General features: G+C 40.2%; 1 protein-coding gene across 2 annotated transcripts; it reads right to left on the bottom strand.

The window, feature by feature from the left end:
- Positions 1-131: 131 nt before the first annotated feature.
- NUCB2 (nucleobindin 2) lies at positions 132-24,041 on the bottom strand. 2 transcript variants are annotated; one of them, XM_036384343.2, is made up of 13 exons: positions 23,909-24,041; positions 13,554-13,697; positions 12,827-12,934; positions 11,992-12,118; positions 9,536-9,639; positions 7,741-7,926; positions 7,027-7,117; positions 5,417-5,475; positions 4,190-4,282; positions 3,084-3,173; positions 2,380-2,550; positions 1,990-2,071; positions 132-301 (listed from the first exon to the last, which is right to left on the bottom strand). In XM_036384343.2, exons 2-13 carry the CDS (start codon positions 13,695-13,697, stop codon positions 189-191), a joined length of 1,368 nt encoding a protein of 455 aa, XP_036240236.1. In that variant the 5' UTR covers positions 23,909-24,041; the 3' UTR covers positions 132-188. The 2 variants fall into 2 exon arrangements, with proteins under 2 accessions (XP_036240236.1, XP_036240235.1); XM_036384342.1 differs by lacking the exon at positions 23,909-24,041 and having other exon boundaries at positions 13,554-13,736.
- Between the last annotated feature and the right edge of the window lie 279 nt (positions 24,042-24,320).

The raw sequence follows: 24,320 nt of genomic DNA, 5'->3' as shown, positions 1-24,320 counted from the left end.
ACCAATGCATTTGAGAGAAAATTAATTTAACTTAAAAATCAAATCTGACTGATACTTCATCTCTAACATTCCAGATGATTTTACAGTCTGAGGGAGAAAGTTCATGTTTCACTCTGATTTCCTGTCCCCCCCCCCCCACCCCTCCCTCCCCAAATAATAAAGATGCTATAAAGTTGAGGCACAAGTGGTTAAGGGTGAACTGGATCAGTTCTGACAGCTGGTTCTGGGACGTGTCCTGGTGGTAAAGGCTGATCTCCTCCTGCTGGGTGCTGTGCTGCATCTGCAGCTTTGTGTTCAGCAGCTGCAAAACAAGAAGAGGACCCTCTGTAACATCTCAGTAAACTGGCCCCAAATGTTAGAATTCTCTAAATGGAAGTTTCTAGCATAGGGACACTCAAACAAAACCTTCTATTTTCTGGTTGATAAGTGGAATCAAGAGTTTTTGGGATTGAGACCCAACAGACTGCAATATTAGTCAGTGTTACCTCTTAGATTACAAATTGTTTCTGCTTTCTGTGAAATATTGTCACATAACACATTGTTCTTTCAGAAATAAATCATGTTTTTATGAGACCTTCAATTCCAATATGGGAAGCTTGAAAAAGAAATAATTAACAACTTGCTCCTGTATGTTACTCCTCACTGCATCAGTACTTACAATGTTCTCTCTTTGCCTACATTTGAGTAATACTAATTTTCATCATTTGATGAAGATTTCAGAACATGCAGCTTTATTTCTGGATTTTTTTTTCCCTAAAACTACTCTTAGTAGCTCCAGTGGCCTGGAGATTTAAAGTAGTGTCTACTTGGACATTCTTGATTCAGTGGTGAATGAGTAGTGACCAGTTCTGGCTAATATAATGAATTCTCATGACACCTAATTAAATGCCTTTACAGAATGATTTTACATAAAAGAATACATGTGTTAAGAACAGTATTGAAAGATGTATCATCTGCAATTACACAATGGTTTTACTGAAGGTGAGGGGAACTGAGGCTCTTGGAATGAAGGATCATAAAATGAAGTTACCTCTAGGCAGTTTCAAAGCAAATAAAAGGCAGAATTAAATAGGTTCTGAAATCTCATCGCTTTCCTTCACAGAACTGAGTGGGCAGAATTTCAGGGTGGCCAACAAGGTAAGCTGTAATCACTGAACACAGCTCCTGAGGTTTGAAATCCCACTGCTGGCCCTGCAGGAGCAGTTAAGAGCTCCCAGTACTCAACAGGCTGCCTAGATAGACCTGAAGTTTATATTTGAGATCAATGTCACAAGTTTTTGAGCTTCACTGATCATGTCAGCACATGAACATGGAAGCAAATAAAGGCAGCATAGTTTCAGCCTTTCTAGAGACAAGAAAAGGCAAATTTAGGATGCATGGGGCAGCAGAGCCCAAAGGAAAAAAAAGCACAAAGGAAACCTGGGCAGTGTACTATGGATAAGAAGTGCTAATATATACCTGACTTTTGCTGCCACCAGTGATGAAATGCAGTGATTTTTTTTATGCCACTGCCTTCTCCTGAGGGTTTTGAAGCAATTGGTCATTCACACTGCCCAAGGCTAACTTCTTGTGTCATGCCATATCCAGTTGCTGCCAAATTGGCCACTGAGGATTTTAAATGCTTTGATTTGTTCTGCAGCCTCAGACTGCAATGCAGTCATAGATAATGGGACCTTGTCTTTTGTATGTCCCTGTTCTTCCCTGGATGCTCTAATCTCAGTATTTCAGACTAATACAACACAATCCTCCTTCTCTGCCCATTGGATGCCTTGTGCTAGGACTCTGGTTTCTTACCATGGACTTAAAAGGAGTGAGATTTCAGGAGTACTTAGTACTTACTCCCCTCTGAAAAACAGGTTAGTGAACCTCTCTCCAGAGGTCATTAAAGCTGCATTAAGTTAATAATTTTCACAGAAAATATGAAGGTAATGACTTTTACATTGTAAATCTCATTTTCAAGCTTGTGGATCTACACAGAAAGTGACATACGGGGTTGGATTTTCAGTTCTCCACCTGGTCCTGCAGGAGGACTTCCTTGCTGTAGTTTCTTTTGTTCCATCTGTTTTACAACCTGGTGAAAAAGAAAATACAGCAGTTGAAAAATTTGAATTTGCCAGCTTTCTCTGATGTGACATAAATGAACACACCTAAACCAAATGTTGCAGTTATGTAAGGTCCTTCTTAGTGGGTGCAGTGCTGAGTTGCTTTAATTTGGAACACCAGGCTGTGTTTTGCTGTGGTACCATTGGTTTAGAATTCAGCTGGGACTCAGATGAGAAAGCAAGGTAAATTTCCAGAGCTGGGAATTGTGGAGAGCCATTACACACACAAGGACAGAGAAAAGAGGAAAACAGATATATGCTGTCCTCACACATGTACCTGCTGAAGCTCTTGTTTCTGAGCCTGAAGCTGATCGTGCTGTCTCTGTAGCTCTTCTTTCTGTTTCTGAAGTTCTTCTGCCTTCTTTCTGAGTTCATCTTCCTGCTGGGAAATGTGATTTTCGAATTCCTTCAGCTCGTCCTCGGTGAAGAGCTGCTGTTGATCTAGTGTCTGCAAGAGAATACATACAAGCATGAATACTTAGCCAGGAAAGCATGGGGCTATTTTTTATTATTTTCTTACTGAAATTCTTGCACGGCTCACTAAAAAACCCTCAGAACAAAATAGTGAGCCGTGACACTGTGTACACTCAATGAAAACAGCAAAACAGCCATTTCTCAGCTATTTTCTCAACAAAGCTCTACTAGGGATTTAGATGTAGGAGAAAAATATCCTCTTTCTTCCAGCCGAGCTCTTATCTTCCCTTTGAAGTGATTCATAAACAAAATGTGCATTTCCATTTGAGAAGCACGTGTGAAAAGCTCTTCCCGAATCCCCGGGGTGGCGCCAGACCTTTTCCTTTGGTGGAATTCACATCTGCATTACATTTGGGCAGCTGAATGCTACCTTCAGCTGAGGGGCTTAACGACACACATACCAGAGCAGAGCTGCAAAAACCAAAGGTCACAGACATGCCGCTTGCTTTCCTGCTCCAAGTGCTGGTAATGGTGCTGCATGTTGTACTTGGAACACATTTTCATTACCTCCCAGCTATCTGGCTCCAGAAATTCCTTTTTCTCTGTAGCTCGTAGGAACTCTTCCAAAGTCACTAGCCGGTCCTTGTTGATGTCAACCTATTCGAAGCAAAAAATTAAGCTCAAGCTAAAGGAAAGGTTTTGGAGAAGCTAATGTTTATATTTCATCAATCAAATATAACCATTTTTAATTTTTTATATGTCCCATTTTCGAGGGAGTGCCCATAACATTTTCTGAAACTCCTCTCACAAGCTTATGTATCTTAACAAAAATAGAACTACAAAGTAAATCCTGACATTTTACTTCAAAATTCACTGGCTTTATTGGAAACACTTGTGCTCACAGTCCAAACACTAATAGTGGAATGCATTATTTTTTTTGAGAAAGATGTTTTGTAGCTTTCTGGTAACTACTCTGACTCACAGTTACAAAATTATCTGCACCGTTGGAGTGGGAGGTTTTGAAAAACAAAAATCCCACCCATCTGAATTGTGCTGGAATCCTTTAAGGGGAAGGGAGGAAATGCTTCCCTTTATGACTAATAGATGACCAGGCTTGCTCTGTTCCTCAAGTTTAAGGAATACAGTTGAATACAGAAATATTATGGGTGGAAAACACAGTGGTTCAAAACACCCCCTTTCCATTCCTGTGTCTCCTGAGCTGAAAACCCACCAGACCCAGTGAAGGTTTTCTCTGTCACAGGTGATGGCTTGAGCTCTGAGCCCCCTTTTAAAGGGACAAAGCTGAGCTGTATGAAAGAAGATAATGCTCTACTCTCTCTTCTCTCACCTCAGTCTGACCCATCTGCCAAGTGCCAAAGCACACTTAGAGTCTTCCTTGTTTGACACACAACTCACAAGGAATTTCTGTTGAATCTCAGTATCTGCAAACGGCCAAGGCTATAGAACAATTCCTTCTCTGGAACTCCTTAAATAAAAACTAGCCAGCAGGCATTACATCAGAGCACAGGGACAGGGTTTGAGAACTGTAACTTGGCATAATCCCAGCACAAGCAGCTCTCAGTGTGACAGGCCATCCCTTTCTGCTGCACTTGGACAACACTTCATGTCAGGAGAACTGTGTTTTTTGAGCACAGAAGGGAATCAGCCCCCACCTCATTCATTACATGTTCTCTCATTCTCAGCCTTTCTTCTTCCATTTCAACCATGTCATCCTCTTCATTCTTGGGATCATAAACTTTTTCTAACTGAAATTTAAAATTAGTACATGTTAGTTTGAAGAAAAGGCTGCTCATTCAAATGGCAGAGCATATCTGGAAAAGTGGTGTGAGATATTCTCTGTGTGTGCAGTTTTCCTCTTTCAGCACAGTATTTAAGCAACAAGTGAGCCTTTCTTTCCTAAGAATGAAGTTTTCAGTTAATTCATGTGGTCTGTTACAATTCAGTGCTGTGGATGTCACAGTCAAGTTGACCTCAGTGTGCAAAGTCTGATCCTACATTTGATTCACAGCAGGCAGAGGTTCCATGTGGTTTCTGGAATGGGAGAGAGTGTCTTTTTCACCAGGCCATGCAGCTGACCCCATAAGCATTCAGAGTATCACAAGACAAATTCAGTGCCAAATTTAATGGTTCACTTCTCTTCTTGCACAATGTCTTTCTGGAGAGTTCATGCTTATGTGGTTGTACTTGGCTTTCTCAGGCACTGAGCTTCACTTGCCCAGCCACAGGTAATTTCAAGGCCCCAGACTTAGATTTTGCACTACCAAACTATAAAACAGTGAGACACCTGTCAAAAAGGACTGCACTGTATCTTCATTGTACTGAAGGGGATTATGGCAAATTATTGTACCTGAGTTAAATGTTCAGACAACAAACCAAGGCTTAAAGAAACTAAGAGCCTGTCTACTTTATCAGATGTACATGTGCTTCAAACTAGCTAGACATAAAATATATTAAATTTCTGTAGCCATTTCTACAGTGCTGTCCCTGAGCCAAGGCACACAAGTGTGACCCTTTTTCTCATCAGACTTGTTGATGAACACTGATTGAGCACAGGTGCCCAGCTTCAGAACTTTTATCAGGTGCATCTAGGGAGAGCAGCCTTCTACATTGCAATTTACACAGGTAATACCCATCCTGCAGATTAGTTACAGAATCTCCAACAAGCCTGATGCAGAAAAATACATGTGCCCTAGATTTCTGACCTCTGACTCCTATTCTTCAACTACTTTATTTTGCCTGCTTTTTACACTTTTGTAGAAATATTAAGGATGTATGAAACTTGGTATGAATACTCTATTTTGTAGTCCAAAGCCCCCAAATATACTTGGGAAAACCAGACATCCCTGTAACCCTTTACTGATAGAAGATAATTTTTTTACCTCTTTAGTAAATAGGGCTTCTAATTCCTGCTCATCCAGGAAACCATCATTATTGACATCTACAAAAAGAAGTTTTAAAAATACAAGTCAAGTACATATAGAAAGTCATACACGTAATAGATGTCCAAGAGTTAAGTAAGGATCAGTGTGCACACTTAACAAGAAGCTGGTGACAGAGGTTGTTTCTACTGTTGAGGTTTTTAGCAGGCATTGGGCTGGAGTGTCAGTTTTGGTTGGTTGGACAAGTCTGCAGCAATCTCTCCACTTCTTAGATTAGCAAACTGAAATAGGTCACCACAGGATTGCGCAGACTGCAACTGCCAAAAAATATTGCTGAGAACAAGTTGTCCCCATTTAACCACTAAGTTTGTAATTAGACTCAGGAGCAAGCAACAAGATTCTGCAGAAAAACTTTAACTGACAATATGACTCCTTAAAAACTTAAAGAATTACATCAAAATCTATATAAACATGCAGCACTTGAGATATGTGTAAGATGAATTTTCATGACAAATGCAGAGAGGAGAATACTTGATAATTAATGATCCATCTTTTATCCTACATTTTGCTCTGGATACTGTTACACTACCTTTGAAATTGAAAGAAAATATCCACTTCAAATTATTACCCAGTATTTTTGTGCAATTGCTTCAAAGTTTTCTATATACTAAGCTCTAAGGCAACAGGTGATTTCTGCTACTTCTGTTTTGGTAGGTTTTGCACAAACAAGCTACCAAAAAATTTCAGAAAGCTATCTTTCAAAATCTCTTTTTAGAAAGAAGAGATAATATTTAATAACTATAGCTAGATGATCATTAAGGACCCAAACCATTCTATGATTCTGTAATAGTTCATGCTTACTATAAGTTATAAACTGAGATAAAAGTTTAGGCTCAAACTAGAACACTTTTCTTTATCTGAATCATCATCTTTGAGATTAGTCAGATTCTGTGTATTGTTAAACCCTTTGCAGCCTAGTGCCAGGCAGGATCTACATAGGGGCACTTTATGATGAAGCATTTAACAATATCAGAACAAAGTTGTAAAGCAAGGTGTTCATTGAGATGCATCCTTCTCTCTGCTACTGCTTGTTGTTTCTAGCTGTCCATTCCTCAGAAATCTAGGGGCAGGATTAGAGGGTTTTTGTTTTATCAAGGGAATATTGCAATTTCTGAAGAGCCTTGGCCCTTCTATGACCACTCCAAAGATTAGGTGCATCTGGTACTTATGTGCAGAGATGATGAGAAAGCAGGTTTTGCCCCTACACAAATCTCTGAGGATTTATTCCCAGTACCTACTGTGCAAGCAAAGTTATAGATATGGACAGCCCTCTAAGTATCCATACTTCCCTAAGGAATCCCTACTGGGTTTTGCATGTATGATTTTAGGAGCAGTTCAACAAAACTCTGAATGTTTTTAAAATTTAAACTGCATTTAAAACATTGCATGAAGTTTACAAACAGTAACAAATATTTTCTCCTCTGTACAATTCAGATTCACCCAAGTTGCTTGAGGTGTGAGACTTCATCCTAACATATGGCAAACTTGTCCTCAGCAGAATGTAACAAAGTCACTTCACTTGTTCAGGAAATTAAAACTAAACCTCTTACCGTGCAATTTGAAAAATGTTTTGGGGTCAAATTCATTAGGATCTAGTCCATCTGCTTCTTCCCACACCTCTTTCAGTTGATCTTTGCTTCCCTATAGATTGGTTACAAAGAAAAACTATTCAAAAGACAATTTAGTGTAATTTCCCTGCATTACATTATGGTTTCTCTGAAAGGCTTGCTTTATTTGCTGATTAGTCATGTGGCAAATGGAATCAGTGGCATTTTCTTTCCTTCCCTTTTGGTCAAGTTTAATACTTCCATTAGACAGAAAGGCCCAGGGAAAGAGGGAGTGTAAAGGAAATGCATATTTTGTGGAAAGGAGCACCTGTAATAATCAGTCATGGCCACACAGCCTCATCCAGAAACAACAGCTGGAGGGAGCTGAATTATTTTGCCTTTCCTAGAGCAAATGGTACTGTGATGCAGTTTCTTGCAGGCCAGGCATACCATGCAGGCATCCCCACAGTTTTGAATATTGCTCTGGCTTCTTCCTTATGAATTTCAATGTCTATGTAAGAATTCTGGCAGCAAATCACACATCTGTACAGAAAGAATGGGGGTTTATACAGTGGGGTTTGTCATGCTCTCAGCAGTGTGTCCATGTCAGTAAGAGGAGGCAAATGATGAGAACAAACAAACTACACCCTTCTGTGCATTAGCTTTTGCTCTCTGGAAAGGAAAGCTCACACTCAGTCAAGTAAGAACAGGCCTTACAGGATGGTGAACTTTAGGGTGATCTCCATGTTTTTTCTTCATCTCCTCAAATTTGGATTCTTCTTTCTTCCTCTTTTCTTCATCCAGAGTTTTTAAATACTCTCTCCTCTCGTGTTCTTTCATCATCTCGTATTTCTTAAACTCCTCATGGCGAGTCTTATCATAGTTTTCCAGGTCACTTGTAGCCTAAAAATAGGGATATATGCAGACAGATGATTATGTAACATAATCTGACATTAAAACCACTGTATTGTTCAGATCTGTGGGCAAGGCTGGCCATGCTGCCATTCAGGGCAGTCTGGCTGAGGCTTCCTTCACATGACAGTGATGCAGAAACATCACTCCTCCCTTGGTCATTTTCACAGAAGTTAATTTCTAAGGGTTCATCTGTTGGACAGTTTTTGCAATTACATGGTGCTGTAAGAAGGCTTCAAGGTGTCCTTTCTCATCAGTGAGTAATAAATGAACTCAAGTTAATCAAGTCCTACACTAACAGTACCATTAACTCCTTGATCATTTCAGAATAATAACATTTGTAGCTTATCCTTCAGTTTAATGACAAATTGGACTTAGTTTGCAGCAGCTTAATACAGACTAAATTAAAGAGCCCCAAACAATTAAATGGAGAAAAGGGGTATGAGAGGAGAATTTCTGACAAGTTCTTGTACAGAGTTTAAAGTTGTGTCATTTTCATACAGGCCAAAGTATTAAAGGATGTTTTGGTTGTGCTTTTCCAAGTAACATGTTTACACCTGATATTGTCTCTCCATTATTTACATTTTTATTTCAGATTCACTGTATGTTTTAAAAAACAATTCCAAAGTTAAGGTCCCCTTAAGTACCCATTACACCCTGTCAGTATCTTGGTTGGGAAATGAGAAGACAAAACAATAAAATATGTCATAAAAAATAACTGTCCTGTTAAGGATATGCTTCTCCAAGCCAACCAGAATTTTCCCAGAAGCGATGTTCAGAAATGTTTAGAAAAATTATAATATCTCTATAAAAATAATTCTACAAAAAATTGAAATAATTTCTGTGTAATTTTTTTACCCTTGGAAGATTTATCTTTCAATTTGTTTTGAAAGTATAAAAAACTATTCCAATTCTCATGTCAGACATGCAGTGCTCTCTAAAGTATATCTGAGACATTTTTCCCCCTGGGAAGTCTATTTTTCTCTAGCAGTTGAAAAAAGCCATGTCCTGCTTAGCTTAATTGCATCCCCTGAATAAGCCCCACACATCCATGTCTGATAACTGAATCTGCTGAACAGACACTGAATGCCATGCCCAGTATAAGCAACTTCTGATATTGCTCTCTCAAATACTCTCAATTCTACTCTGCTGTGGTTTTGCAGCTTGATGTATATACAGGAGATCCCAAAATTCATATGGCTGCACTAGGGATGATTATTTTAGATCATTCTGTGAGAGTCCTATATCATTTAGAAATAGAAATCAGAAAAACAACATTTGGGGAAAATGCACCCCTATCTCACCTGTATTTAATTTAAAGGTTCTCAGAAAGGTGTGTTTTATTCCCAAAGTTGCTTGTACTGGCATATGAATGTTAAGTCCTGTTAAGGTGACATCCCAAAATTTATGGATTTTTTTGCATCATGCACACTGGCACCAGTTTTCAAGTGTGCATGGAGCCAAGTGACTTTTCTCTGAAAATGAAAACTGCATGTCACTTATAAAGTGTGGTGTATAGGAAAGGACTTCCCTTCACCAGAGGTAAAAAGCATAATAATTAAACCCCCAACCCCCACAGCAGTTCATATCTGGCACTCACTGCTTTGATCAGCATATCCAAGTCTTTAGGTTCAAAGGTGTCAGGATTCTGATGGTTCAGGTGCTCAAACTGCTTAAGGAGAGCCTGATGGTCTATACCAGTGTCTGGAAGAACAAGGTATACATGTAAAACATTAAAATAAATTTGAAATCCAGAAAAATCAAGAAGTCTTTCATATGGGAGCTTATGCCTTGTAATACCTGAGGTTCCCTGAGGACCGAATAATTTTTTCATTGTTGGAGGAAACTACAGTAACATTTTTAAAGTTGCTTTTCCTGGAGCAGGTTGATCAACTTTATGGCAATTTGCACTACATTCCTTCTGCTGGATCAGTGCTGCATTGCACCCAATCATTTCACATGCACAAATTACAGCTTCTGCTTCAGCAAGAGAAAGTATGATCAATTTGAGCTTTACAAACTAAAAAAAATATTTTATTTTCTTTTATATAAATGAGATAGTTCACATAGTGCTCTACCTAAGCTAACAACCTGCATATTTTTCCTGCATGGGGAATGCCCTGGACATTTTGCAAATGACACATTTATGTACAATATGGTGTAAAGTTTTATCAAATCAAATAAGCAGTTAGTTAAACTTCATTTGTAGAAAAAAGAGAAGTGCAAGACAGTGGAGAGTCAGGTCTTGTGTCTAAAAGGTGGAAACATCTTCTCTTCCTTGTGACAGGAGTGATACCCACCAATATCAACACACAATGCACTACACACATTTCTACCACAGCTTCTCTGTTACCATGGTCTCTGAACACTAAAGCTACTCTCTTATGCTCTCATATGTTAAGTACAACAGTTGTGACAAGCTGTTACTAGATGGCTCAGCAAAGAATATTTTGTTTAAAAACAAATTGGAAAACACATTTTTGAATATAGTGTTTTTTCACAAACTATCTGCTTTACAATCGATGCTGTGTTTGTATTAACACAAAACAGCAAACACTGGCCAGGGCAGATTTCAGCCATCATTCCTCCCTGGTGAGATCATAATTTCTGTTTAAATATATGTGCATTTGTCTGTGTTTGAAACATTTTCAGAAGTGTAGTAATAGACTCAAAAAAAACCCAACAAACGCTAAAAAACACCAGCCCCCAAACCCATTTTTCTCCATTTTTTACATTTAGGGGAGAAGATTAATTCTATTTGACACTATTTACTTGCCACATTACTGTATGATCTGAGACTCAACTCCTAACACTCTTCTGGCCTGTACTGATCAGTCAAGGACCTTGGTGAAAATGTTTAAAAGCACATCTGGATGAGGACTGAATTATGCTGAATATAATCAGATCTAGTTGTCTGGAGTTTTTTAAACCTGATCTAGCTGAGAGGAAAGAAAAGATGAGGGGTTTGTGTGCCTTTTTTTTTTTAATTTTTTTAGATCAGACAGAAGACTAAGATACTAAATGGTGTTATAGGGAAAAGATTACAAGAGCAAATAAAAGGAAATCAAAGCACTCTGCCTGTTGCTATTTAATGCTCTTTTAATGCCTATTCCAAGATGTTGTCTAGCTGTGCAGATGCAGCTGTATTTTATAGTTAATCTGGCCATACTTGTGTATGATGTGAAGCACTCATGGGCAAAGCTGACTATAGACTTTGCAAAGTGTTTTTACGTCTTAGTACTCATCTGAATATTCTGAACTGCAATAATCTGGTCCCAAATGTAAGATCTCACATTTACATGGTAAGGTTTGAGGTGCTGGGGGCAATTCTTTTTCTAAAGTACACTCTGTTAGTTACTATTGATTTATGAAGGCAGAGGGGGTAGAAGTAATCAGTCCATTAAACTTGACAATACCTAAAACAACTATGTACACACCCAGGTATCATTAGCTGCTGTCACCTAGCTGTGAATGTCACCATGATGTCACTGGACTGCCTGTCTGCAATAGGAACAACATCCCCAGAAACATTTTTTGCCACATCTAAATTAGCTTAACTTGCAAGACATCCTAATTCTAGGAGTATTTTATTTGATGCATTATGTATTCAATTCCTTGGGGTTCCCCTTGAAAACTTGCAAACATCTTTACAACAATAAAATACTGACCAAAAAATTCATTTTCTACCCCCTAAGGATATGAAATACTGTGTCATGGCTTTTCTCTTAAACACAGTCCTGCTATGTTACTGGTTCTCTGTGAGTAATCTATGGACTGATGCATTACAAAAATAAGAGGTTAAAAACAAGAGGTAGAAGTATTTGAAAAGTCCACTGACAAACAAGTTCAGTTATTTATAAAACAGAGATGGTTTTCTCTTCTCCCCAGTTTCCTATAAAGACAGGTCTGTAATGGCTCCAGGCCAGCTCAGAAAGGACACTCACTCCCAGTTTAGTCATTACTGGTGACAACAAACAATGCACAACTGCTGGACTTTGACATTTCTCTAACACAATTCCATCTGTTAACTCACCTAAATAAATTCTGTACTCTTACCTTGAACAGAATCCATTTTAGCTTTAATTAACATTCTTAATCTTGCTACCTCTTGTCTCTTGAGTTCATCCAGCCGTGTTCTCACGTGGTGGCTGACTAAATCAAGCTCTCTGCTTAGCTTTCCACTCTGTCAAAACCAAAAGAAGTTATGCATAAACACTGGAAGAAAGAAGCCTTTAGGATTCCCATTAGACATGAACTGCAAGCCAGCAGACTAATGGCAGTCTCTGGCAATACTGTAGCCCACACTTTAAGAATCTCAACATTTTTCAAAGAGCAGATTGAAAATTTTTATGCCTATGGTTATGGAAACAGAGAGGAATCCTAAAAGCTTTCAGAAAAGAGAATTTCTAAGTATCTTGCTCCTCCAAAGAGCCAGACCATAACCTTGAGGGAGCAATGCCTAAGAACATTTGTGGCAAATTTCTTGATCAAATATTCTCAAATGAGCTCAAAAGAACTGTGAGAAGCCCACAGAGTGCCTCATCCTCTCAAGGAGGGCTGTTAGGCTTGAGAGAAGGTACAAGGCAGCAGCAGCCACTGATATGTATTGCAAGAACCTGGAAATGGAGAGGAATCTCCAAGGCTGACCCTAGATACAGCACAGAAGGAAAAGCTCCCACAAGCTGCCAATAGCAGTAAGAGGGATTAAAGGAAACACAAAAGGCAGGATCTCCTCCTTAAGTCTGTCACTTTAGACTGTTTCCTACTTGTCCCTTCCTGAATTTCCAGCTCCTGAAGGGGCAATGCACAACAGCCACAGGAAGAAAGAATACAACATACATGATTATGGATTTAATTAACCTCAATTTAACTCTTTTTTTTTCGAACCTACCTTTATTTCTTCTATGTCAGCAGTCTGGAGTTTCTCCCTGAAATGCTTATCAGTTTCCAAGACATCTATTACTTGCCTGAGATATTCATCATAATAAAGTCCTGTATCCTTCAAAAGAAAAAAAATGGGCATTCAGGAAAGACCATACTGACAACAATTAGTTAATTAATTTTGTTTAAATACAGTTAATAAACTGACACTCCAATCTTAGCAACACAGACACCATGCTGTCTTACATATCTTTGTATTTTCAGATATGCATCATTGCCCTATAGCAATTTATGATCAATTTGTTTCAGCAAATGACAAGGAAGAGGAGAAAAGTGATTAGGAATCCTTGTAATACAGAAGCATCTGTCATGTTAATGTAGTGTGTAGCTTTTTTTAAAACAGTGGAATTAATTTGTTACTTTTCTATTTGAAACACTGAGCTGGGATCAGTGAGTGGAATTTCCTAAGGCACCCAATCCCTTGAAGTAAGTCTCTGTGGAACAGTTATGTGCTTCCTGTTGTAAGCTGGGAATTCCTTCCGTGTGCCAGCTCACCTTTAGCAGATCATTGAAAAAAAATAAAGAGCAAATTTAAACAGAACATCCCCATAGTAGATGGCACACACACTGACAATACTATTGGGGAATATTAGTTTCCTTCTAAAGGAGTTGGCTATATCCAGATTATTAACAATTAGGATAAACACTTAATGTCAGATCAGTTTCTTTATACTTACTGGATTTTCTACCTTCTCTCCTTCTACATGGCCTTCTGCTTTGACTTTTGTCTTATCTATGTCTATAGGTACAGCTTCCAAGGCCATTAGGAGACATGTCAGCAGCAGCAGACACTGCTGGGGCAGGGCAGATAATCTCTTCATCTGAAATGAGACCAGGTCACAAAAATTAACATACATCATGTTAACCTGCTGTACTGAGGAAAATGTTTTTACATTCCCACAGATACCTGTAATAACCCACTTCTTTCACAATGTCCTGCTCTCAAGGAACACAAAAACTTAAAGAAGTAATACAGCCTTAATTTCTGAAGGCCATTCTTAGGCAGACAGATTTCCTGAGATTGGCTTCCACTTGTGTGCAAACCTAAGCTGTAAATGGTGAGGGGTTTGTAACCTGCTGAGGTATTATCAATAACAGATGGCAACACCTATTTAGGATGTTCAAGTCTCACATAACTAATACTGACATTCCTACTTGGACCATGCATTTGTTGAATTTATTGGCAAACTCCTAAAGATCATTTAGGGACATTGAATCAGATCTTAGTGTAGAAATGCCAGTGGATCTTATGTTTCAACACTGCAATACTTTGCCTAATTTGGAGTCAAGATCCCTTCCAAAATTTATTTGCAGGAAGAATATTTTACAATACATGTTTTATCCATATTTCAGGTGGGTAGAGATTCCTGAAAAGTGGTATTCACATGACCTGAAATTGTTGCTGAGGCCAGAGCTTTATTAAGATGGTTTTCCCCACCCCTTCTTTAGTGTCTTAGGTGGAGCTAACTCACACATTATTTGATGAGCATTGAGCATTTTGAGTTCTTGACCTTTGTCTTCTTCCCCTCTATCAAACCTGGTTGAAAATAATTCATTCAGAAGCTGGTAAGATGGAATAATTAGATAGTGAGTGCAGGGAATCCAGCTAAAAAAAGTAAGGATGGTAATCCAGCATCTGACAGCAAAGTCAGGCTCTTGAGACAATCTGGCCAGTTCAGACTGTGACACTCCACTATCTATGGATATTCTATTGGAAGTTTGAGCAAACTCCAGTGTTACATTGGTAATATAAATCACCTCCTAGGAGGTGAAAGTTGCCAGTCAAAGTCTGTCTAAAATTAGCTTAGATATGCCAAAGAAAAAGACATAATATTGAAGAAACATGCAGTCAAATAAATCAAAAGTACACCTGCTACAAGAGGAATTTCTGTACAAGCGCTTTAGCAAGTCATGCAAGGAATTCTGTCAGAAGTATTTATGTCCACCACCACCAAATCTCTTTTTATGGGGAGGGGAGAGAGGGACAAACTAATTATGGTGTCAGTGCCAGTTTTCCTGGCTGCATGATCTGGCACTTGACAGAGATGCATTGCTTTTGCTTGGGTTAAGCTGCCCTTTACTATGGCAAGAAATGTAGATAGTGGTACACACTTAATATTAAGCATTGTTGACACTCTTTATTCCCCCTTATTCAACTGCTAGGAAAATAAAAGCACTCATATAGGAAAAAAAAAAAGCATTCAAGATGTGTAGAGATATTATTTCTTTTGTTGGGGATGAGGAAGTAGCTGGAGATAAGAGTATATCCACCTATCCATCTATTGTTTTATATGTCAAAGGCTCAAGAATTACAAAAAAATCTGTACATTCTTTAAAACTGTTTTTTCTTAATCACATCTTCAGCAAAAGGAGCCTAAATGGATTATGCTCTGCAAATACCTGTTACTTGCATTTTAAAAAATAAGTAATATCTGATCATTAGCAGATGGGATAGCAGGAGCTATTTTTGCTGCCACATTGAGCATTTGAAATTGGATGTCAGCATTACTGTCAGATTCACAAATCTGACTAGCCTTGCCTAGGTTATGGCCTTAAAACAAGCAAACAAACACACAAAGAAACCAGACCCAGACTGATTGGCTGGAACTGGTAAGTTAATTTCTATACCTCTGCACAAACTGTTGTCTTGCAGGGACTTACAAAGCTGATAAGTGAATGGGTTGGTTATTCACCTCTGCTTTTAAAAATGCCAAAGTTCCAGTATGTTGGGTGTTTTTAATTACAGAATACTATTGTATAAATGCTGTGCCTACCTTTGTAATTTCAACAGGATTTAATCACAGGAGATGATGATAATAACTAACAAATACTAGGTCTTCAAGTCTCCTAATCTTGATGTAGATGTCAAGACTGAGAGTAGCTCTTGGTACTACAGATAAAACAAAAACCCACCTTGTTGAAGTTCTTGCAGAGTATGAATGGGGCTGTCTAGTAATTTCTAAGTGAAAGGATGTAAGCATACTTCAAGTCTAGGAAATGCATGTGAAACAAAACTAATAAACCCCAAAATACTTATCAAGTATATAATAATTTTATATATATATATATACATATACACACACACACACTCCCAGCATTTTGCAAAACATCTTTTGCAAGGTTATGGATGTTGAAGTATTCACTTTAAAAGTGTAGCCTTCTGATAATACTAAAAATCTGGACCCTGATAGATGGGTATTTTTCCCAAACAAAATATTTTCATATATACAAAATCATAGTAATAAAAATAATTTAGTATTATTATACACTGCTCTAGTTATGTGTGTAAACAGTGTTTTAGAAAATCATTAAGAGGCTAGGAAATGAGCATGCTGAAGCCCATCAGGTGATGGCAGGGAAGCAGAGAAAGCCAGAAGCTCAGGTGCTTCCCACAGGTCTGGCATCGACTCATTCTTTGCCTATGGCAAGTGCTAAAGCCAACACTTTCAACAATGACACCTGGTCTTTGATCCTTTTTAAAGACATCTCTTAAAGCTCCTGACCTACAACTCCTATTGACATGAACCACTGTGGAGACAAGGATTGCCAGTTTAGGTTGAAGAGGGGCACACTTGAATTTTTCAGACTTTTTCCTTGCTCCTGAGGAGCACTGCTAGATAAAATGTCCCTGCTGAGCTGAACCAACAGAGATATCAGTAACCATGCTGGTCTGCCAAACCCCATGTGAGGGAGCACTAATCACCTCCAGATTTGGGATGGGGAACTGGAGCTGTGCCATCCTGAAGTACCTCTGCAGAATCAGCAGAGTTCATCTATAAAAATGCCAAATCAAACCAAGTCCCACTGCCTCTGCTGACATTCTGTGGAATTTGTGCTCATGGGCAATGGGGTTTTTTAAGCTTTGTAATTACATGCTGTCAGACATAATGAGAAAAACTGGATGATATCACAGTATGTTCTTCATAGCTATTTGATGTAATAGGCTGCTCAGAAGACTTCATCAGGCAGTTTTGCTTCAGGTTGTGCAGTGGATATTTTTATTGTAGCTTTTTTGATAAAACAAGCAAAAAGATTTCACACATACTGGGAAGAATTAAAAGGAGAGGAGTCTCCAAAATGGCTAAGTAAACATTATCTCCATCATCACAGCTGACTTTGAAGACAACTCTGCCTAACACAGCATTCCCCACAGTATTTTGAGGAACCCAACTGTGATGTAGCAAGTAAATTGGAAATTAATTTATTAGAATAAAAAACAATTACCTAGTGAAGACAGTTACTGTATTTAGGTATCTACTAGTCCAAGACTATACTCACCAAGATTTCCTTAAGAAAAGCAGGTGACTAAGACATGAGTCAGCCTTTAGAGTGTGCCAGTGTCACCTGAGTCACTGGCAACCTTTTACTCTGACGTGTACTAAAAGAGAGAAACCAGGTCCATTGCAAAATCTAACATTAATCACCTGCCAGAAACAGCACAATTCTCAAATTCAGCAACTGTAGGGATGAGTGAGAAAAGGCTGGATGAGAAGAAAAGTGGGGGTTCCCCTTTCTGTTCCTCCAAGTGAGTTCATTCCACTCTCAGCCTGCTACCAGCTGCTTTTAAGAGTTCTGGATTTTTGAAAACCCATTCCTGGATGCCCATCCCTTCCCAGGCATTTAGAGTGCATCCATGTCAGGAATGTGGTTTTCTTCTGTACCAGAGCCACCAAGTGAGCAATCCAGAGGGTGCTGCAGAAGAGCAGCAGTGTCACTTTGCTCACTGCCATCAGCAATACCTAATGCAAAGCATACACCCCCCTGCCCTGCCATGTGGATGATGATGATGATGATTATTATTATTATTGTTATTCCTACTTCTATAAGCTTTAATAGAAATATAAACTGTTCTGGATCTGCCCACTGACTACTTTCTCAAAGACAGATGGAGAGAACTAATGTTACAATTACCATCTGGAAATTAAGAGATTTTAGTCAAAGACAGGTAGCTCACCTAGATGTAAAGGTAGCACAACTGTTATCTGCTGGTATGAGAAATCAATCTTATCTTTACAAGAGGGATAAACAAACATTCCCACTTGTAGTACATAAAGAGAAGTAATCATAAAAATAGTGCTCTAGAACTGGTAAATATTGTAGTTTATAAGCACAGCCAGTATCCTAAGCTTTCAGGGAAAAGGAAAAATAACTTCTCTAAGTATTTCAAAACAGAGTGAGAGCTAAAAGAATGAGACAGTCAGCAGAAAACAGAGCCACCAATGTATTTGCATGAACAGAAAAACACAACTGGAAAGGAAAAGTTGCAGGCCGCCTGTCAGCAATCTTGATTATTTGTTAATCACCAATTCCTATCAACATCAATGAAACAGGGTTGAACATTTGAATTATAAAGAGCTACAGGCTTTGAGAGGTAATGCTTGAAAATGCTACTTTTAAAGTTTGTTCTAGCAACAGTAACACAAGCTGCTAAACACCTATGTTATACAGCTGCCAGGTGTTACAATACAAACCCAGAAATTACTTTTCATTAATGTAGAACCCATTGCCCAGCAAACAGCATCATGCAGGTACTGGTATCTCCATCACCTTCCCAGCAAAGCACGAGTATTTTTAAAGAAGTAATGCCCAATGCCAAAGTTTCTAAAACTGAGACAGGCCAAAGGATATAGTAAAATCAGGAAGCAGTGTCTGCACATGTAGAAGCTCAGTGGATGGTTATGATGCAAGACAGCAGAACACTGTAAATGTCACATCACACATTTGCACTTGCCAAGCCCATGTGTACAATGATGGGCAATGAAAACATAAATCTGGACTCACCTAATACACAATAAACCTACCCATTCACAGATTTCACATATGCCTGCTCTATCTGATATGGAAGTAATTAAACCTGTGTGAGACACAGTGCAGATGTGCAGGATAACAGCAATGATCTCTACAGTCATGACCATAATGTGACTTTCTATTTTTATGCTGTACACCAGAGAAGTGAACAATCTTCACAGGCAGTGCTGAATTAAAAACAAACAAAAGAATTAAAAAAAAAGCCAGGAAATAGATAAATATATCTACTGATTTTTATTTTTCTAAGAGTATTCCATCCACCTAGCATCTTCAATCTGTTTTCACCTCTCTGAAACAGCAATACACCTGTCCATGTATCACAGTTTAAATAGGAAATGTTTAATTCCATCTTTTTCCATTTCTTTAAAATTTACTTGCAAATCTATTAATTGATCCACTTAGAGAACCCTAAAAAAACTACATTACATGTTTGAAATTAGGCAGAAACACATTATTCTTCTGCCATATTGTTTGGAAACACGAGTGTTAGTTCCTCCCAGTCTTTTTCAGGAGCACTTGCTGCACAGACACCCTAAGCAATCATGCCTTAAGCAGGGTATGAAAGTCCATGAACCAAGAGTTAATGCATCTCCTTCACACTGTTAGTCCAATGAGTTAATCTGGCAGAAGCACAGCTGCCATGTGGCAGCAATTTTGAGAAGCAAGTGGAAAAACCTGTTTGCACTCACTCTGTTAAGCTAGAAACCTCTGGGGGGGGTGAGGGTTGGTCTCCCCACTTGGCCACCAGTCCCCCACGCTGGGTTTGCCCCTTGAAGACACGAGCAGGAAATGACACGCCAAGGGAAATGGCTACAAGCTGCAATAGCTTTCCCCATACAAGTGAATGTTCCAAACACAAAAACACCTGCACCCCTCCCTTCCCAAATGAAAACTGATCCTTTCAGAAGTTAATGTGCAAGCTATTAACTATTATAAGCCAGCTATTATTGCTATATAATTATATATATATAAAGTTTCATTATCCTTCAAGTATTTTTTTCTCTTCTGTCAATGCTGTTCACTAACTGTATGATTCAGATGTTGCTTTTTTCCCTGGCCAATATCCAACAGGTTTCACACTGGCCATGCTGTCCTAATCTTTTGTTAGACACATCCCACTCAGCTCTCTGCACCAGGAGACCTTCTTATTCTTTCAAGAACCATTTTAATCCTGCATGGAAATAGCTCTTTATTAAACAGTATTTACTAAAGTACATAAAGAAGCAGAATCTTTTCTTCCCATCCTGTTTACTTGACTTAAATTCTTTGGAGTTGTATTTGTTACCTTTTCACTGCACTGGAGCTGCTTAATTCTCTTTACAACTAAAAGCTGCCTGATGGAACAGCTGCTTTTTTCAGCTTCCCAGAAAACACAGCATGCCTCGACTGTGCCTAGTACAACATTTGCTGAAAGAACCTCCTTTTAAAAATGCACTTCAGCTGTTTTATTAAATGAGTCATCCAATGTAACACAAACTATCAATGCTCGAGTGGGAAAGAGCAATTTTATGTTCAAACCACACACAGTATAGGATAATATCATGAAACAACACAACTATGTCCAGAAAGAAAGATGGCATAGAAGCAAATTGTATGGCTGAAGGTACACACGTGCTTAGCTCTGTCCTAAGTGAAGTCTGAAGACTTTCTTCTTGTTGCAATGCTAATGGTTCATAATTTAAAAACCTGAGTGCACAGACAAATACATATGCATATTTATAATATTACCTGCCTCCAAGGAATTTCCCTGTCCTTGCTTCAAAAAAGTAAATATCTCTGTCTACAAAGCTACCTTACTAACTGAAGAATGTTGAAATACTAGCCTTGTTTTTCAAAGCAACTTGCTTGGTTTTATTAATTCTTTCCAACAAGGTTGCCTCAGAAAAAGATTTATTATCCAATAGTCATGCAAAAACTTGTACTGAATTCAATGTATACTTTATAAAAATCTTATCAGCTTCAAAACGAAATTTTAAAAAAATTACTACTACAACAATAGCTTCCTGCACTCTAATTTCAGTTCCCACACAGAACATAACACAACAGTACACTTGGAGTCTCATGAATTCATTTTTCATAAATGCAAATGGCAATATTGTCAGTGCTGACGTAAAAAGCAACCTCACATGTGCTACTACATGCAAACAATGAATTAGCTTTAACTCTAACTCAAATCAAAAAGTATTTCAATTATTCCAACAATATGCATTTTGCTCTAGTCAACCACAAGTGATGAGGCTAAAGTAAGCCTTGAATGCCCCAGGAGTCCAAGGTATCTTTTCCCCCCTTTGAAAAAAAATACAAAATAGTTATCCAGAATAAATCTAGATCTAATGATGTGAAGCCAGATTTAAAAATATTTAGGCACTTAAAGACAGCTGCCTAAGGAGATTTATGTTTACAATTTGCTAATTCCCATTGATTTCTACTTGCTTGGAAACAAAAACAGATATCAACATCCCATTCTACTTTTATAAAGACTAGCAGGAGAAATGCAGTCATGAAAAGGGTCTACACTTCTCTCAAATTACCTATGATGAAGAATAATATTTACAACTGAATATGATCAAAATGGTTCTAATGAAATGCAGTTTCTTTTGCTCTCCAACTGTCAAATCACACACATATGGAAGAGCAAAAACTATTGAGAGGAACATGACTTTTGACTGAATTCATTTGGTTTGGCATTAGCACCTGGTCATGCCTTTATCTACATAAAAGCACACCCCTGTGCAAAAGGCTCGTGTCTGGTGTCTGCTACATATTGTCAGCAACTTCAGAGGGATCTTTTCTGCTTACTGAGCAATCACTACCGGCAGCACAAAGCCTCACTAGAACAAATACCTCCACACAGGAGTTCAAGTCATAGGAAGCCCTGATAGTGGCTTCAAACTCACCAGCAAATGATTTTATCTTTCTTAGGTCAAGCGCAATTGTTTAGTCAGCACAGCTCTGAAACTCCTGCGTCAATATTTCCACACCTCTGACAGTTAAGTCAATATATTCTACATTTTTATTACCTGAGAGGACTACTGCTCTCCACTTTCATGGCTGCAATTTCAGTTAGGTATGTATAACGCGGGGGACGACAGTTTTTGACAGAAAGTCTTCAATTTGGCTTATATGAATAGAAAGTTTATGTGAGCAGCACTACTGCAGAGTACAGCAGTACTGCAGAGCCAAGGTATGAAAACTTTGCCTTAGTATTATTAAAAAATAATTATTGCTGTTGTTGTTGTTGGTTGGTTTTATTTGCCCAGTGGGGTTTTCTGAATACAATTTCAGACACCAAATAATGGGATCTCAGGCAGTGTGATAACAAACATAACATCAGATGCCTTTGCAACCAATTGTTAATGTAAGCTTCAAGCAGACCCAAGAGGCAATATGAATTTATAATTTTATTTCCCCCTTTTCTTTGTTTGTCTTGGCTAGAAGTGAATGACATCAACATTGTTCTACATCAACAAAATTTGTTCAAACCTATGTTATTTTTTTTAATAGAATTATCTTTCTTATTCTGAAACAAAATACTGCTACCATCCTGGAGATTACAGAAGGAAGTAAAAGGGAAAATAGAAGATGACAGTTAGGAGGCAATGTGTGTAACCAGGTTAGTAATCTGCAGCCCATGGTGGATGTAGCACTGTGACTGTGCAAGATCACTGTGTAGTAAATGACAGTGAGAAACATAACAGGATCTTAAGTGCTCACAGAAACGTGGGCTTCTCCCATAAACTTTCTGTGAGTTTTAAGCAGAGGTCCATAAAGGTTACAACAAAACCTGGTTTCAAAGTCTTTGCGTGGCTCCTATCCAGTCTCTATAGTAGGAATCTTCCCTGTGCTGCTTTGTTTGGTCTACAGGGACAGTCACTTCAGAATTCAGGGTAGAGGTGCACCAATATTGAGTCAGCTACAGGACTTTTCTTGACACTGAGAGGAAACAAAGTGACAAAAACCCACAAACCTCCACACTGAACCTGATAACATGAGCCTACAGGCATTTCACTGTTGATACTGTGACGGTTTCATGTTGAAACTATTGGATGTTATCTTTCCATAGCAAATACTTTTAAGTCAAACAAGGAAGGCTTTTTTCTCCTACGGGATTACTAAATAATGTTGCCAAATGCAATCTCTTTTGAAAGCCTGTTCATTTCAGCAAAAAAACATTACCTCTCTACAGCCATATCTACTTTTGGAATTATATCTGAGTGCAGCAGCCAGCCTGGTTCTGGAGTACCTTCCAGAGCTCCTCCAGGGGTACCAGAGTAACAGGACAGTAAGATGTGGTCAGGTCTGGGACCCCGGCACAGGAAGGACAGGGATCTGCTGGAGTCAGTCCAGAGGAGGCCACCAAGCTGGTCAGAGGATGGAGCACCTCTCCTCCAAGGAAAGGCTGAGAGAGTGGGGATTGCTCAGCTTGGAAAAGAGACGGCTTCAGGGTGACCTAATGGCAGCTTTTCACTACCTAAAAGCAGCCTTCAGGAAAGATGAAGAGTGACTGTTTAAAAGAGCATGTAGTAACAGCACAGGGGCAAATAGCTTCAAACTGAAAGAGAGTAGGTTTAGTTTAGATACTAGGAAAAACCTCTTTCCTGGGAGGGTGGTGAGGCACTGGCACAGGGTCCCCAGAGAAGCTGTGCATGCCCCATCCCTGGCAGTGTTCAAGGCCAGGTTGGATGGGGCTCTGATCATCCTGGGATAGTGGAAGATGTCCCTGCTCATGGCACGAAATGATCTTCAAGGCCCTTCCAGCCCAAACCGTTCTTCGACTCTAGACAGCAATGCTCGAGAGCTGTGCCCTTTCTAGTGAAACCCGTAGAGTCTCCTGCCCAAGTTTTCCCTGCGGTTGTGCAATTACGAGCCACTCCACATTTCTGCCGCTGCTGCAGCTGCCGCCGCTGCCAGCTCCGCTTTCATTCGTGCCGGCGCCCTACAGCTCGCCGCCGCCTCCCGCCCTACAGCGGCGAGCCGGACGGGGGGACACGGGCACACACACCCCGCACCTGGAGCCGCCTTCCCGGCGGGAAAACTTCAGCTGCGCCCCGCTCCCGCCCGGCAGCCCCGAGCCCCGCGATCCCCCCGCCACCCCTCGCGCACCGGCCTGGCCGGCGGGAGCGCGCCGCGACCCCCGCGTCCCGCCGCGACCCTGACAGCGGCCGCCCCGCCGCCAGGCCTCCGTCCGCGCCGCCGCCGGGGGCACAGGGACGGGCGGCGCTACCTTCGGGTCCCGGGGCGGCAGGAGAGGAGCCGCGGCTTCTCGAGGGCGAGGTGCGCGCCGATGGCGGGTGCGAGGCGGGCGCTCCGGCGGGCGCGCTGCGGCTGCGGCTCCGGCTCCGGCTCCGGCTCCGGACGGACTCGGCGCGGCTCGGTGCGACAGCCCCGCGGCGGCCCCGCGCCCGTTGCCATGGGCACAGTGCCCGCCCCCCACAGCGCGCCCATTGGCCGGCGCCGAGCCGCGGCGGCCGTCGCGGAGCGCCCCGATTGGGCGGTACGGGCCCCGCCCCCGCCGTGACGCGCGCGCCGCGGAGCGGGGAACGTGGCGGCCCCGAGGGGCGGGGCCCGCGCGCGCGGCTGGCGTCACCGGCGGTGCGGGGGGCGGCACCCGGCGTGAGGGCGGCACCCGGCGGGAG

This window comes from Molothrus ater, chromosome 6 (assembly GCF_012460135.2).
Source record: "Molothrus ater isolate BHLD 08-10-18 breed brown headed cowbird chromosome 6, BPBGC_Mater_1.1, whole genome shotgun sequence".
Classification (NCBI taxonomy): Eukaryota; Metazoa; Chordata; class Aves; order Passeriformes; family Icteridae; genus Molothrus; species Molothrus ater.
Note: the sequence above shows the minus strand (reverse complement) of the source record. Positions and strands in the feature narration are given on the sequence as shown.